Raw genomic sequence first — 13,119 nt, 5'->3', positions numbered from 1 at the left:
TATAACTTTATCAGTTGAAGTGAATCAGCTCCCTTTGAATAACAGGAAGCACCTCTGTCCAGGAAACTGCAGTGTCTGGACAGAAAGCTGCACCCTCTGGCTCACAGCGGACTAACTTAAAAAACAGAATTTCCAATACTAAGAAGATGTCATTGCACGTTGTATTTTTCACTTTCTACTTCAGCTACACAGCTTTTCCTTGGCCTCACCCAGAAACCACACACCTTCCTGGAGATTCAGGGATGCATCTACAATCCTTCACATGACCAACTCAAATAATTTGATGTGCCACAATTTCTCAAAAGGCACATTTGTTTGGAAGCACCCTCTCTAAGCAAGTCAAGGATGTGAAGTAAGCCCTGTGTAACACCGTGTGCAGTTGCTCCATAACATGTTAACACCAGAACTCCCCAGGCAATGGGGAGGGATCCTTGCGTGATGCCGTGGGGCCACCGTTCCTGCTGGCACTGTCCTGCTGGCAGCAGGGAGGTCACTTGCTGCTCAAACCCTGCCTTTATGCTTTGCTCCGGCAAAAATCCTTCTGGCCACCTGCTGCGTGCAGCCCCGCTGTGGCCACTATCTGCGTGATGAAACTTGTGGAAGGGAAGTAAGCCGAAATCACGGGTGGGAGCGGCACTCACTCACCCTGCCGAGACGAGAGGTGCGCGCACGGCCGCCTCTGCCCGGGGACAGCCCCGGCCCCGACCGCCCGCGGCCTGCGGAGGCGGCGGGACGGGCCCTGCCGGCCGCACCCCGCCCCGACCCAGGGCTTCCCCGCCGCCCGGGCATCCCCAGCCCCGCACGGCGAGGCGGGGCCGGCGGAGCCGTGCCCGCTCTGGGGCTGGGACGGTGAGAGCGCCGCGCATTCGGGGCCGAAGAGCCAAAGCCGAGCCGGAGGCGAGGGCGTTCGCCGCGCGTTGGCCGAGGCGGGGGCGGCCGTTCCCCTCCGGCCAAGGCGCTGTTGGGCGTCGGCCTCTTCCGCCGCTGCCCCCGGCTCGGCTCAGCCCCGCCCCGAGCGGCGGCGGCGGCTCCTTGACCCCGGTGCCATGCGTCCCGGTGGCGTGGGCATGGCCGTGTCCTGGGCGCTGCCCGCGCCCCTCAGCCTGGCGCAGCTGAAGCGCCTGGAGCAGCACCGCTACAGCTCGGCCGGGTGCTCGCTGCTGGAGCCGTGGCTGCAGCCCTACTGGGGCTGGCTGGTGGAGCAGGTCCCGCGGGGGCTGGCGCCCAACGCCATCACCTTGGGCGGCCTCCTGCTGAACTGCCTGACGGCGCTGCCGCTCATCGCCTGCTGCCCCAGCGCCACCGAGCAGGTACCGCCCGACGCGGCTGCAGCCGGGCGGGGGGACCGCGGCTCGGCCCGGCTGGTGCCTCCCGGCGGTGCCCGGAGCCGGGGGGCCGTGCCCGCCGCGGGTGCGGTGCCCTGGCACTTCGGGCTCCACCGCAGCGACACGCGTGGCCCGTCCCTCGGCAGGGAGGGTTTAGGCAGGGCTGCGGGGCTCTTCTGAGCAATCAGCGGAGCGGCTCACCCCGTGGGGCAGCAGGGGTCAAGCTGGGTGTTAAGGTTGGAATGCCAGAACTCTGTAGGGATCTCGTGGAAGGACGAGGGTCACCGCCCAGAGGGCCCCTGGGGCCGCGGCTGTGGTGCGGCGGGAGCTTGGCCTGCACTGCGCGCTGTGGGGCGGGGATCCCCGCCTCACCCACAGCCCATCTTGCATTCCCTGGCTGGGAAGGGAATGTCCCCTTCTTGTCCCACAGGGGCCATGGATGTAGAAACAGCAGCTGGTCATGATAGAGGGTGCGGGATGTGCCCAGGAGCAGGGCAGGGCTGGACCACGAGACACGGCTGATGCTGCTTGGGCATCAGAGCTGCGGCTGGGCTGGGGAGCAGATGAATTTGCTGACAGTTGCTCAAATGTATCCCTCCTTGTGTGGGACACATTTAATTGCTTTGAGTTCTGGAGGGAAAACAGGCTTGTTAACGTGGGCTGGTGCTACTCTCGCTTGACCTGCAGTGCCTACAGTTTCTCAGTCAGTTTCAGGAGCTCCATCAGAACTTCCCAGCCTGTTGCAAGTTTCCCGTTGCAGAGTCTTTATGGTAGTTAAGAGTAGAAAATAGCAGGGGGAGATTGCGTTATGCAGGTAAAATACCTTGAAAGGTGGCCATTGTTTTTCTTGTGTTCTGATGGGCTTAAATTCTAACAGCAGAGGTTGGCAGTTGGTTGGGACTTTTTTAATATCACAGCTTTACCCTGGTGAGTGTTCTTGTCAGAAGAACATTTCTTTTTCTCTACTTGCTGTGCCCTTTGTGTTAGCAGAGGTGTTTGTGGTAGACATATCAGGAAACTGATCCAGATCGAAATTAGCTTTGGTTTGGTCTCAGCCTAACCACTATACATCACCCGGTAGAGGCACTCAGGCAGTAAAAGAGAAGACAGAGATGACAGTGAATGGTTGGAAACTACAGATGGTCTTCTAGTCCCACTTTCAGAATTAAAATGCTTGTGTACTGCTACCTTTAGCTTAGTTTTGTGATGAAAATATCAGTTGTGCCAGCTATTTGTCTGAATGCTCATTTTAGCTTTTTCTCTTCGCTGTTCAAAACTAAAAGGAGAAAGCAAATTTTACTTAAGTTATTTTCCCCTTGAGGACTCTTGTACAAAAAGAAAAAAGTTGTGTTGCAGATATCCAGGGAACTATTCCTTCCAGGAAAACGTAGGTTGGGTTTTAGGAACTTTTCTGTTCCTAGCTGGATTTTATAAGAAGCTATCATTTGGACCATACATTTGTGTTCAGATATCAGTATATCCTTTATAAACATGCAGTGTGGATCCTGTTGTTTTGTTTGTTGCCTCTGCTCTATGAGAACAGCCCTGATTTTCTCTTGCTGCATCACTTAGAAGCATCATTCTCCCTCCACCTTGTTTAATGACTCAGCTTGTCTTCTGCCTAAGTTGAGATCATGTTTCTGGATGGCTTTCTGAAAAAGCTAGAACTGTTGCAGCACTGGCAGGTGCTGCATGCACTGCTGTAATACCTCCTTTGGAGTTATGACTGGGATGTGTAGGCTGAAAGGGATAGGTGGAGCTGACAATTACGTTAAAGATGGTTGAAATCACAGACTGAACTAAGACAGTAGTGCACTTCAACAACACCTCTTTCCATCATGAACGTGTCTTGATCACCTGGACAAACATCCAGGTGGACAATGGACAAGGTGGACAAACATCCATTGTTTATAGCATTGTTATTGTCTCACAGGTAAGAGCACTGAATAGAAGACTTGGATAAAGTAACAAGCACGTTTGGGTTTTGGTGTCGGGGGTTTCTTTTGAGTTGGTTTATGTGGTTGTTCCCTATTCCCTAGTCAATCTTAAGTGGGCCATTTTTGTTAAGCCTTTAATGAAAACATAAAAGTCTTGATGTTTGTACAAACCATCCAAAACAAGACTGGTAGTTGAAATCCCTCAGAGAGCAGCTGCTAATAGGTGCTTAGAAAGGAGATCTTTCTCCAGTATATATATACACCTTTCCAGCTGCCAGAAGACTGTGGTTTAGCAGTTTCTTTGCAAGGGATTCTGTCTGAGTTACTTACTAAAAAGCAACTGACAGATCTGTTTCCCCACAGACACCCTTCCACCTCGTGATTTTGCCTTCTGAATTAGTTGTTCTGAATCTGTTTGTACTTTCCCCTTCCATTTTGTCCTATTGCAGTGATTTCTATGATTTCCCTTCCCCAATGAAATTAATGTCTCAAACCAAAAAATGCTCTCTTGTTCTCCTAACATGGAGTTGTTATTTCCCTATACACTATCCTTTTTATCTTCATCAGTATCAGCAGCTACTGAAAACCAGTTTGTTACTGACTGGCACAGTATGTTTTGGAATTTTTAAGATATGGTCTGCTTCAGTAATGTTTCCTTGCCTAGCAGGAACATGATTTTTGTATCGGTCTCCTCTAAGTGCATGTTTTGACCCAAGCTTTCTTATTTACAGCTAAGCCATTAGCAGGTTGCACCCCTCAGGCATTATTGTAACCGTGATTCAGGTGCACATTGTTATTTTCCTAATCTCTGTAATTTAGGACAGCAATCTATAAAAGCAGTATACAGGTGTGGTGGTGGAGAGGACACCACCTGCACATTTCATGTTCTGTGGAGTGCTAAAATATTGAATATTGTTTTCACTGTGTCTGCAGCCTGGAACAGAAATAGGAACAGTTGTGTTCCTATGCTTTTTTTTTTTTTTGTTGACACTCATTGGGAAATATTTAGGAATGAAAGCTCTTGCTGACATTAAGTAAGAACAGTGTGTATCTGGTGCATTAAAGTGTGAAAGGAGCACTTTTTAGGTGAGGATTTCTATTTCATCCCCACCATAAGACAGTGAATTGTTTTGCTCTACTGCCAGCAGACCACTGTGAAGCAGCTAGTCAGTTCATAAGGCTTTGCAGGGGAATCTTGCATATCCTTCCCCTTTCTGGGGAAAACCAGGAAGAAAACTGACTAAACATCATTATATTCTTAAAAAGGAGAAAGGAAACTTTCATCCTCTGCTTTCGTGGTTGCTCGTGGAGGGGGTCTAGCTTTGGTAATGCTTCAAGATCAGCCACAGCTCTCTCTAAAATCAAATAGCTGGGTGGAAGAGACCTTTAAAGGCCATCCTGTCCAGCCTCTGCCATCAGCAGGAACATCTTCAGCTAGATAGGCTTGCTCAGGGTCCTGTCCATTCTAACCTTGAATGTTTCCAGGAATGGGGCATCCACCACCTCTCTGGGCAACCTGTGCCAGTGTTTCATGACCCTCATCATAAAAAAAAATCTTCCTTATATTTAGTCTAAATCTGCCCTCTTGTAAAGTCATGTAATTGTAGAATGGTTTGAGAAGCTAGAATTTCAGACAGAAGTGCATGCTAACTGTAATTATTAGATTGTATTGAATTATAACTATTTGAAAATTAATCTTGTAGCACTTACAGCATGATCGAAGAAAAGAACTGGGAACAGAGGAAGACGGGAAGAGAAAAGGATGGATTATGGATTTGCTTTTTGGGCAGTGATAGGAAAAGGGGGCAGGGGCCCAAGGGTTCTCCTGCAGGGAGCTAAGGGAAAGAAAGGAGGCTTGTGGTGGCTAGCTCTGTAGGATTGTTCAAGAAATGGTGTAGTGAGTTTATAAAAGGGTGTCATACCTTGCTGAAATGTGCTGTTTAGAAAGCCATATATCTAGGGAAACCAAAGAGCAAGGAAGGATCTGAGTGCCTTTACCTGGCTCTGCTATCAGCTGTTTGGAGGGAGAGGAACATTGGTGAGGTGCTGTCTCTGCCTCTCTCTCTTTTAAAAAAACTTTAAAAAGAAACAACAGCAACCCCCCTATAAAAAAAAACCAACTGAACCACCTTTAAAATGAAAGGGGCCTGCCAGAGGGCAGAATGAGAGGAAGATACTGACAGGTATGATATTGTGTAAACAGCAGGGACACAGCTGAGCTTTGAGGGAGAGTGGAGAAGTAGAAAATAAGTCAAACTGGAGCAGCTGGTATGAGCAGGGCATGTGTGAGGGGGGCAGGGGGGAGAGCATGAAGGAAAAAGGATTACCTGACTTGGCAAATAAATGTGAAGCACTGAATGGAGTGGGAAATTAGCCAAAACCCACAACAGGGGAACAGCTCAGTTGTGAATGGGAGAAGGAGGTTATTTGGCGTGAAGTAAGAAGGTCAGGAATCCTAACACATAAGGATGGGAGCTCTCTCAGACAGGGCTTGTTGGAGACACAAGGATGCTAAAGGAATGCAGAGAGTCCTTGGTATGCATGAAATGCACTTGGACTATGGTACAAATAATTATTTGATGATTATTTTTTTCATCCATGCTGTCTTCCCTGCTGTAGTTCAGGTTTGAACGGCCCCTTCCCTCTTCTTGCTATCAGTACAATTGCACAGTGGTTTGTGCTGAACAGAAGCGTGGGAAATATCCATGTTTAGGGAGTGGAGGAAGGGGAAGTCCAGTCAGAATGTCTCCTCTATTCTGGCTCTGATCCAGAGAGGTGCCATGTAAACTAGGGCAACACTATTAGGCATGGATTGAGGAACTGAGATTATGGCTAAACGTGATGAGTAATTAAGGAACTGAATCTTTAAATACTGCAGAAGCTTGGCCTGTTGAATTCTCTGGATTTGAGACCTGTGCTTGAAACAATTTCCAGGAGGTTTCCCTGACGCATCTAGTCTTTTGCAGATGTTCATGCTCTTTTGTGGGGTGGAATCATGGGAGTAGAAGAATGCCTGCTGTTCTACCCCCATTTTTTCCTGAAGGAGAGGCATGTCACACATCTCTATCAAACACTTCTTGTACATGGCTTTATTTTGACATGCTCTGGGTTAGCAGATGACCAATTCTACTGTGTAGAATCTGTGTGTGACAGGATTCTGGGGTTGTAGTATCTTCAGACACCCATTTGAGCATCCCCCTCTCCCTCCCTGCCTCCTCCCCCTCAGGCTTCTGTTCTCTTCTAGTTCTGTGAGAATAGCACCTAGGTCTGGCCAAATAATACATTTGCTTGGGCAGGATATAACTTTGGGCAGAGATAATAAACACTTCATCAGTGAAAAGCTGATGATTATTGGGAGCCTCCTGACCTTTCTGCTTAGCCATGCCAGCATTCTCAGATGCTCCCACTTCTCTAATTTGAAAACTACTTGGGTCCAGTGTGGGAAGCCATCAGGGGACATCCCTGGATGGACAGCCAGGCACATGAGAAGGCAAAGGAGACAGCAGCAGGAGCTGTATTGGGAGGGTGGATAGCACAGAAAATCCATGGTTATTAGGAGCCTTTGGTGATTTGGAAAACTGTGTTTTACTGATTAAAACATTAGAGCTGCTGAATGATAGTTGATCACAAGTGAATTTTGGTTCTTATCACTCTGGTTTAGATTTGAACTCACAGCCTAGGGATGAAGTGCTCCAGATAGGGTTTCTAAGCACTCTGACATATGCTATTCTTACTAGGATCTTTTTCCTTTCTCTTTAACTGTGGGGGATACCGATACATCTGCTGCAGATGCTAATGGATACAGATGGTTCTTACTGGGAAACAGATGAAAATAATCACCCTTTGTCCAGATCAGCAAGGGGCAGACAGAGTGCTTGAGGGACTCTTGCTTTGATTTGTCCCAGCAGGAGCTAATGCAAACAGACTTGGATCAGCCTGAATGATCATAACTGTACCATAACTTGGAAAAAAGCTGGGAAAAAGCTCCTGTTTTGTCAAAAAGCCGTAATAGGAGATGTTTGAGTTAAAGCTGATGTATTTGTTTATTTTTGCGTATATTGTGTTACGCTTGCTTTGCAAGAAGCTAAAGGTAGATCTCAAGCTATCTTTTCATAATTATTAGAAGTTTGTCACCATAAGGACACTTCACACTGCAGATGACCTTTGTGGCACTTCACAGAAATATTGCTGATAAAATCGGTTATGTCTTTCAAACACTCCTTTAAAAGACAGTAGTGCAACCAGTGATTTCTCATGGCCTTTCTGCTCACTGGTCTGGAGCTGCTGTGTTTGAGATTCTCTGTTATTCTCCATGTAACAAAGTTAGTGTGAAAGCCAGTGTATGTACTCTGGTAATTTTAGTATGTGGATTATATCACAGCTAAAATTATCTCAGCTTCAACAAAGTCCTAACTGTGCTTTTATGTTCTGGAGTACCCAAGCAGTGACTGACAGCCCTCTGTTTTTGAAGGGTGGAGAGCAAGTGGAGGTAGCTGCAGTGCCCCTGCACAGTGTGAGACCAAGTGAGCTCGTGCCATAAGAGACCCTTGAGTTCTCTGGGGCTTTTGGTGATCCTCAGTCCTGGGGTAGCTACAGGCACCTCCTGTTCTCCACAGGCTGTATCGCTTGACCTGGATTTCTACAGTGTGATCTTTGCAGGAGTTAGCAAATACCTGTATATTAAATGTCCATTGGAATAATAATATTTCCTCATCCTCTTTCACCTGCTTAAGGCTTGCTACATGATCTGTGATAGCAATTTTTCTTGGTTTCCTTGGATTAAGGGACGAGACAGCCTTGCTAGTTGATGAAGAATGTTTTAAGTTTTCTAGATTTTCATTTGCATACAAATCCAGAGCTTGCACCTAAAGTGAGTTCCTGATGCTTTGGCTGTCTTTTCCTTCAAAGCTGGGTGAAGCAGCCAACCCATTGATTTTGATAACAGTGTATCAGCCAGCCTGAAATATATGAGGAATTCTTAAATAAAAGCAAAAATGCTATTCAGAACTGGACTTTCCTTAAGCATGTGGCTGCTTAGTGCATTTTGTGACCAGTCTAACTGGAGGCATACCTTTTTTTCTAGCTCAAGACAATGAGTATAATGATGATGAGACATCAGAATGTCTTGTGGAGCAGCTGCATCTCATCTGCATTCTTACTGCTGCCATTTTCCCTTCTTCCCCAGCAGTGACACTGGATTTAGTTGAGTGTGGACAAATCTCAGCACACTGAGATCTGGTCTGTTGTCTAATCTGCTTAATAGCCTTTACTGTTCTTAGGAAATACATGGGCAAATGTTGGTCAATCTGTGCTGCAGGAGAGGAGTTGCAGAGGTGCAGCAGCTGTCCTAAGCAGGGAGTGGGAAAGGATTCAGCTCTGTGCCTGCCTCTGGGTGTTAGCTTGTTTAACCTGCAAGTTGCATTTCCAGCATTTTTACCAGACTTCGTTTTCATGAACAGTATTTCTGAATGCTAAGGGAAGTACTGGAAACTACATGAAGTAAAAATGTTGCCTGTATTTTGTTCCAAAGGTGTTTAAAATAATTTTAAACAAAATCTTATTCCTAGAGAAAGCCAGACTGACTGTGCATATGAAAACAGTGCTTTTCAAAGGAATGACTGCAGAACAGTTCCTTTGAACCTAAGAGTGGTGTTAATGTAACAGCTTGGTTTGAAACTGATGTATATTAAGTAGATAGTTTCTCCTTTAATTTAGTGAATTACTTAATTTTTAAGCCCTGTCCAAAATGCCTAGATAGTCAATTTTTGTGTGTTAGAAAAAATATCTTTCCCTAAAGGCTGAAGTCTTTATTTAGTAAAAAACTTGGTGGCTTTTTATATCTATATATTGTAAATATGAGCAAATCATTTAAGTGTCTGTGACACAAACTGTTGAAAGCTTTAGTAAGTGCATTGCTACTACTTTCTTTTTTAAAGATGATTTTTATTTTTATAACATTTTCCAGCACAAAGTATGCAAATAATCACAGAAATACTGTGGGTTTAAGGTAGAAAAGAAGGTCAGTTGATGCAGAAGTGGGGCTAAAGTTTTAGGGTTGTTTTTGTTTAAATAAATAGAAGGATCTGTGTTCCACTGGTGTATCTGAAGTAGTTCATTACAGTAGTTACTAGAATCCATGTAGATATTAGTGCAAGGGGTTTGGTTTGTCCATTAAGTAACAAATAGCACAATATATTACAGTTTTGTGTTGAACATTATTTTACCTTTAATGAAACAGATTATCAACGAAGAAATTGGGAACTACCTGGTGACCTTTTGTGTGAATCTCTTTCAGGCACCTTTTTGGGCATACATCCTGGGTGCACTAGGACTTTTTATCTACCAGTCTCTGGATGCCATTGATGGGAAGCAAGCCAGAAGAACAAACAGTAGTTCTCCCCTCGGAGAGCTCTTTGATCATGGTTGCGACTCTATTTCCACAGGTAGCCTTCATTTACTGTCACCCATCCTGGTTTATAAAAGTTGCCTGTTTTCAGGAGCAGCTGATTAATCACAGAATTGTTGAAGTTGAAAAGGACCTCTGGAGATCATCTAGTCCAAACCCCTGCTCAGAACAGGGTTTTTAAGGATAACTTCACCATCTCCTGCCCTTTGCATCCCTGGCCAGTAACAGGGGGTATTTTAGAGGTTCCTTTGGCTGATGTTGGGTAAGATGTGTTCTGCTCTTACTTAACTGCATCTTCACGTATTCCCCCTTAGGAGTAAGGTGCCAAAGTATCAGTTTGGTAATAGGGCATCCAGCCTTGCCCTATTACAAGAAGGGTAATTTATATTCCTTAAAAGAAATAGTTTTAAAAAAGTTGGGAGTCCTTAACAAGGAAGCCTTGCTGAGTTTCACTTTCCATAGCTGACCTGCTCTTGGTGCCAATGCCTGTAGTTCAGTAAAGCTCAATGGCTGAGACAGTTGCTCTGGGAATTGGTACCTTCTTTATGTGTCACTTCCCAGAGAAGTGCAGCTGCCAGACTCCCTGAGCTTGGCCCTTCAGCTGAAGTTGTTGGTGTTGCAAAGAACATGAGATGACAAGGCCAGGAGGAGGGAGAACAACCACTGTAGGCTAGAGGGCAGGGCCCTGCCTTGGCAGAAAACTAGTGCTGTGTTTTGGTTGCTCCTGCCAGGACTGCCCCTGAGGGTCAGCTACTCAGTAAATTAGCAGTCATAGCATTACTTTGTTAGAGTGATGTAAAATGTCCTGTGTTTTTATTTATTTATTTATTTATTTAATTTCTTTTAACTTCAAGCAAAGAGGATATATGATTAACTATTCATTTCTGCTTTTCAGTATTTGTTGTCCTTGGATCCTGCATAGCAATCCGACTAGGATCGAATCCTGACTGGTTGTTTTTCTGTTGTTTTGTGGGACTGTTCATGTTCTATTCTGCTCACTGGCAGACATATGTATCAGGCATACTAAGGTTTGGAAAGTAAGTAGGTGTTACTAGAACTACATGTGGCTTAATGTCTGAGACTGCTAGCTCCTTGATTTCAGTTTCTTCTTAGTTTACTCCCTGCTTTCTCTTTTTCTTAGCTTCTTTCTCATCTCCCTTCCAATCCAGCAGACTTGTGTTTTACCTGAGAAGAACTTGAAACTCTGCATAATACTGAACTCTGCTGTTCTTTTAGCAGCTGATTTTAGCTCTGTATGCTTTGTTTGCATGCATTTGGCTCTTTTTTTCTGCAGATTTGTTGTCAGAACCCATACAAGCACTGTGCAGGCTCAGGCCAGAGGTCTTGTTTACATTGCAGACAAGTGCCCTGTGTAGGAGTAGGGACTGAGCAAGCATCTGGGTACCTCCCTTTGTAATCTCCCAGCGTAGAACAGTTTCAGCCCCAGGGAACTCTAAACCACATGCATTTTAGAGAAATTCTCCTGTCAATGGGTTTCCCTTTCATAGGCATGTTCAGTCTTCCTTGGAATGAACTCTCTGCACCCATTGCATCCTCAAGGAGTTCCACAGATCTGTGGCAATGCTTGAAGAATTAATTACCCTACGTTTATGTGAGGGCCTTTGTAAAATCTGGCTCATACTGGCTTTGATGTCCTTTAGATTTTGTGTTAGGTCAGTTCTAGAGACTGCTGTGATGCTATTCATGACTTGATAGAAATTTTACCTGTTTTAGTGCAGCATAGGAGAACAAGTTATGACATTAATGTAGAAGACAATAATTTCAGTTTAACTGCTAATAATGCAGGGATTGCTGCACCCTTCTATGCTTGGGGTAGTGCCTGGCCATGGCCTTTTGCTGGTTTTAAGGCATGAGCTTTGCTTTAGTATAATTACTTCTGAAAAGAGGAAAAGTCTGAGACTTCTGTGGCAGCAGAACTGAAAATAAGGGATACATGAAGGCTGTCCTGCTAATGCCAGTCACTTGCTAAATCACCTGTACATTGTCCTACTTAGCTCTGCTCTGCAAGAAGTGCCTTAGCAAATCAGCAGGCACACAGGCTGGTGACCAGCTATCCCTGCACATTGCATCAAATGCAGCTGTCTCTGTGATATTGATAAGAGCTCTCTTTGATTTGCTGGTAATGCATTTTACCACATTATTACATTTACCACTGTAATTCTTCTGCCTGCCTACACATTCTATTGTTTTTAAAGGACATCTTGTGCTGTAAACAAAAATACAGTGATGGCTGAAATAGGATACTTTCTGTCCATGACAGTAGGCTGCTCTGAAGGGAGGTGGACTAGGCCATGAGCTCTGGCCTTTTGCAGACATGACTGCTTTTCTGTACCTTTTATTCTTGCAAAAAGCATGAGAATGATTTCCCCACATGGGGAAGGCAGGGAGACTCCTTTACCACATAAAGATTTTGTAAAAACTTGGTGACTTCTACTTTAATGATAGTGTACAAACAGCTCAGAATGGCCTGCTGTTCTGTGGTTACTGTTCAAAGTTAAACAGACACAACTTTTCCATGAGATAACTTATTTCTGTCCAATGAAAACAGGTCACTTTTTTTTTCAAGGCTCCCAATTTTGTTTCTCTTAAGCATAGAGGTGTGAAGAAGGTATTAGTATAGTGCTCTAAATATGCTGGTACATAATAAGATGGAGGGAAGTTTTCACTGATGCTATTTCTCAATTAGCAGCACTTGATTTTAGAAATAAATCACAAATGAGGTTCTTAGTGCTGATGGCCAGGAAGGATTAGAGAGCTGAATAATGTGACACTGTCAGGTGTCTGAGTAAAGTCTTTGGGCTCTGATTTGGACTCTGTTGCCACCAACAGTCTGAGCCACTGTAAAATTAAGTATTAAATTTTGGCACAAGTTCAAGTTTGAGCCTCCTCCCCTCACCAGCAGTAACAAAGGCAATGCAGATTAGAAATCCTAGTGTTAACAGTACAGAGTGGGTGCTTTTGCATTAGGTAAGCTGCAAGTTCAGCAATGGCAGGGTGGATGTAACACTTCATCCCTGGCAGAGAAGGAAGAGCCCACTCCCAGCCCCCCTGTCCTGTGACACTCTGTCACTGGACCTCAAGCCACTTCATTAAATGGGCAGAAGGTGAAAAGCCTACACTGGACTGGGCAGGCTGGACTGGTTCACCTTATAGTCCAGTGAGCACTGCAATAAATAAAACTGAGGGATTGCAACATTTTAGGAAGAAGAGGACTCCCCATGCTCTTGGCTTTAAGAGGTGATGAGCACCTCAGCTTATCATCTAACTGCAGTTTAAACTCTGGATCCTCTAAGAGTCACAAGATTGTGATTAAATTTAGCATATTTTATCACCATATTTCGGATGAAAGAAGAGAGTTTTAACTGAGATTATCAAGTTCAGATAAATGTTTTCCATTACCCAAAAGATGATGCTATCTTCTAAAAATGTA

At 45.1% G+C, this 13,119-nt stretch overlaps 1 protein-coding gene across 1 annotated transcript in view; it reads left to right on the top strand.

Moving 5' to 3' along the window:
• Positions 1-960: 960 nt before the first annotated feature.
• The window catches only part of CHPT1 (choline phosphotransferase 1), a 21,242-nt gene continuing 9,083 nt past the window's right edge, over positions 961-13,119 (top strand). The window contains exons 1-3 of the mRNA XM_030959711.1: positions 961-1,310; positions 9,558-9,705; positions 10,564-10,705. Of these exons, the coding sequence (XP_030815571.1) occupies positions 1,047-1,310; positions 9,558-9,705; positions 10,564-10,705 (554 nt within the window). The 5' untranslated portion in view covers positions 961-1,046. The remainder of the gene's footprint in view (positions 1,311-9,557; positions 9,706-10,563; positions 10,706-13,119) is intronic.

The sequence above is a fragment of the Camarhynchus parvulus genome, chromosome 1A (genome assembly GCF_901933205.1).
Source record: "Camarhynchus parvulus chromosome 1A, STF_HiC, whole genome shotgun sequence".
Taxonomy (NCBI): domain Eukaryota; kingdom Metazoa; phylum Chordata; class Aves; order Passeriformes; family Thraupidae; genus Camarhynchus; species Camarhynchus parvulus.
The sequence above is the reverse complement of the archived record's forward strand: the minus strand, read 5'-3'. Positions and strand labels throughout refer to the sequence as shown.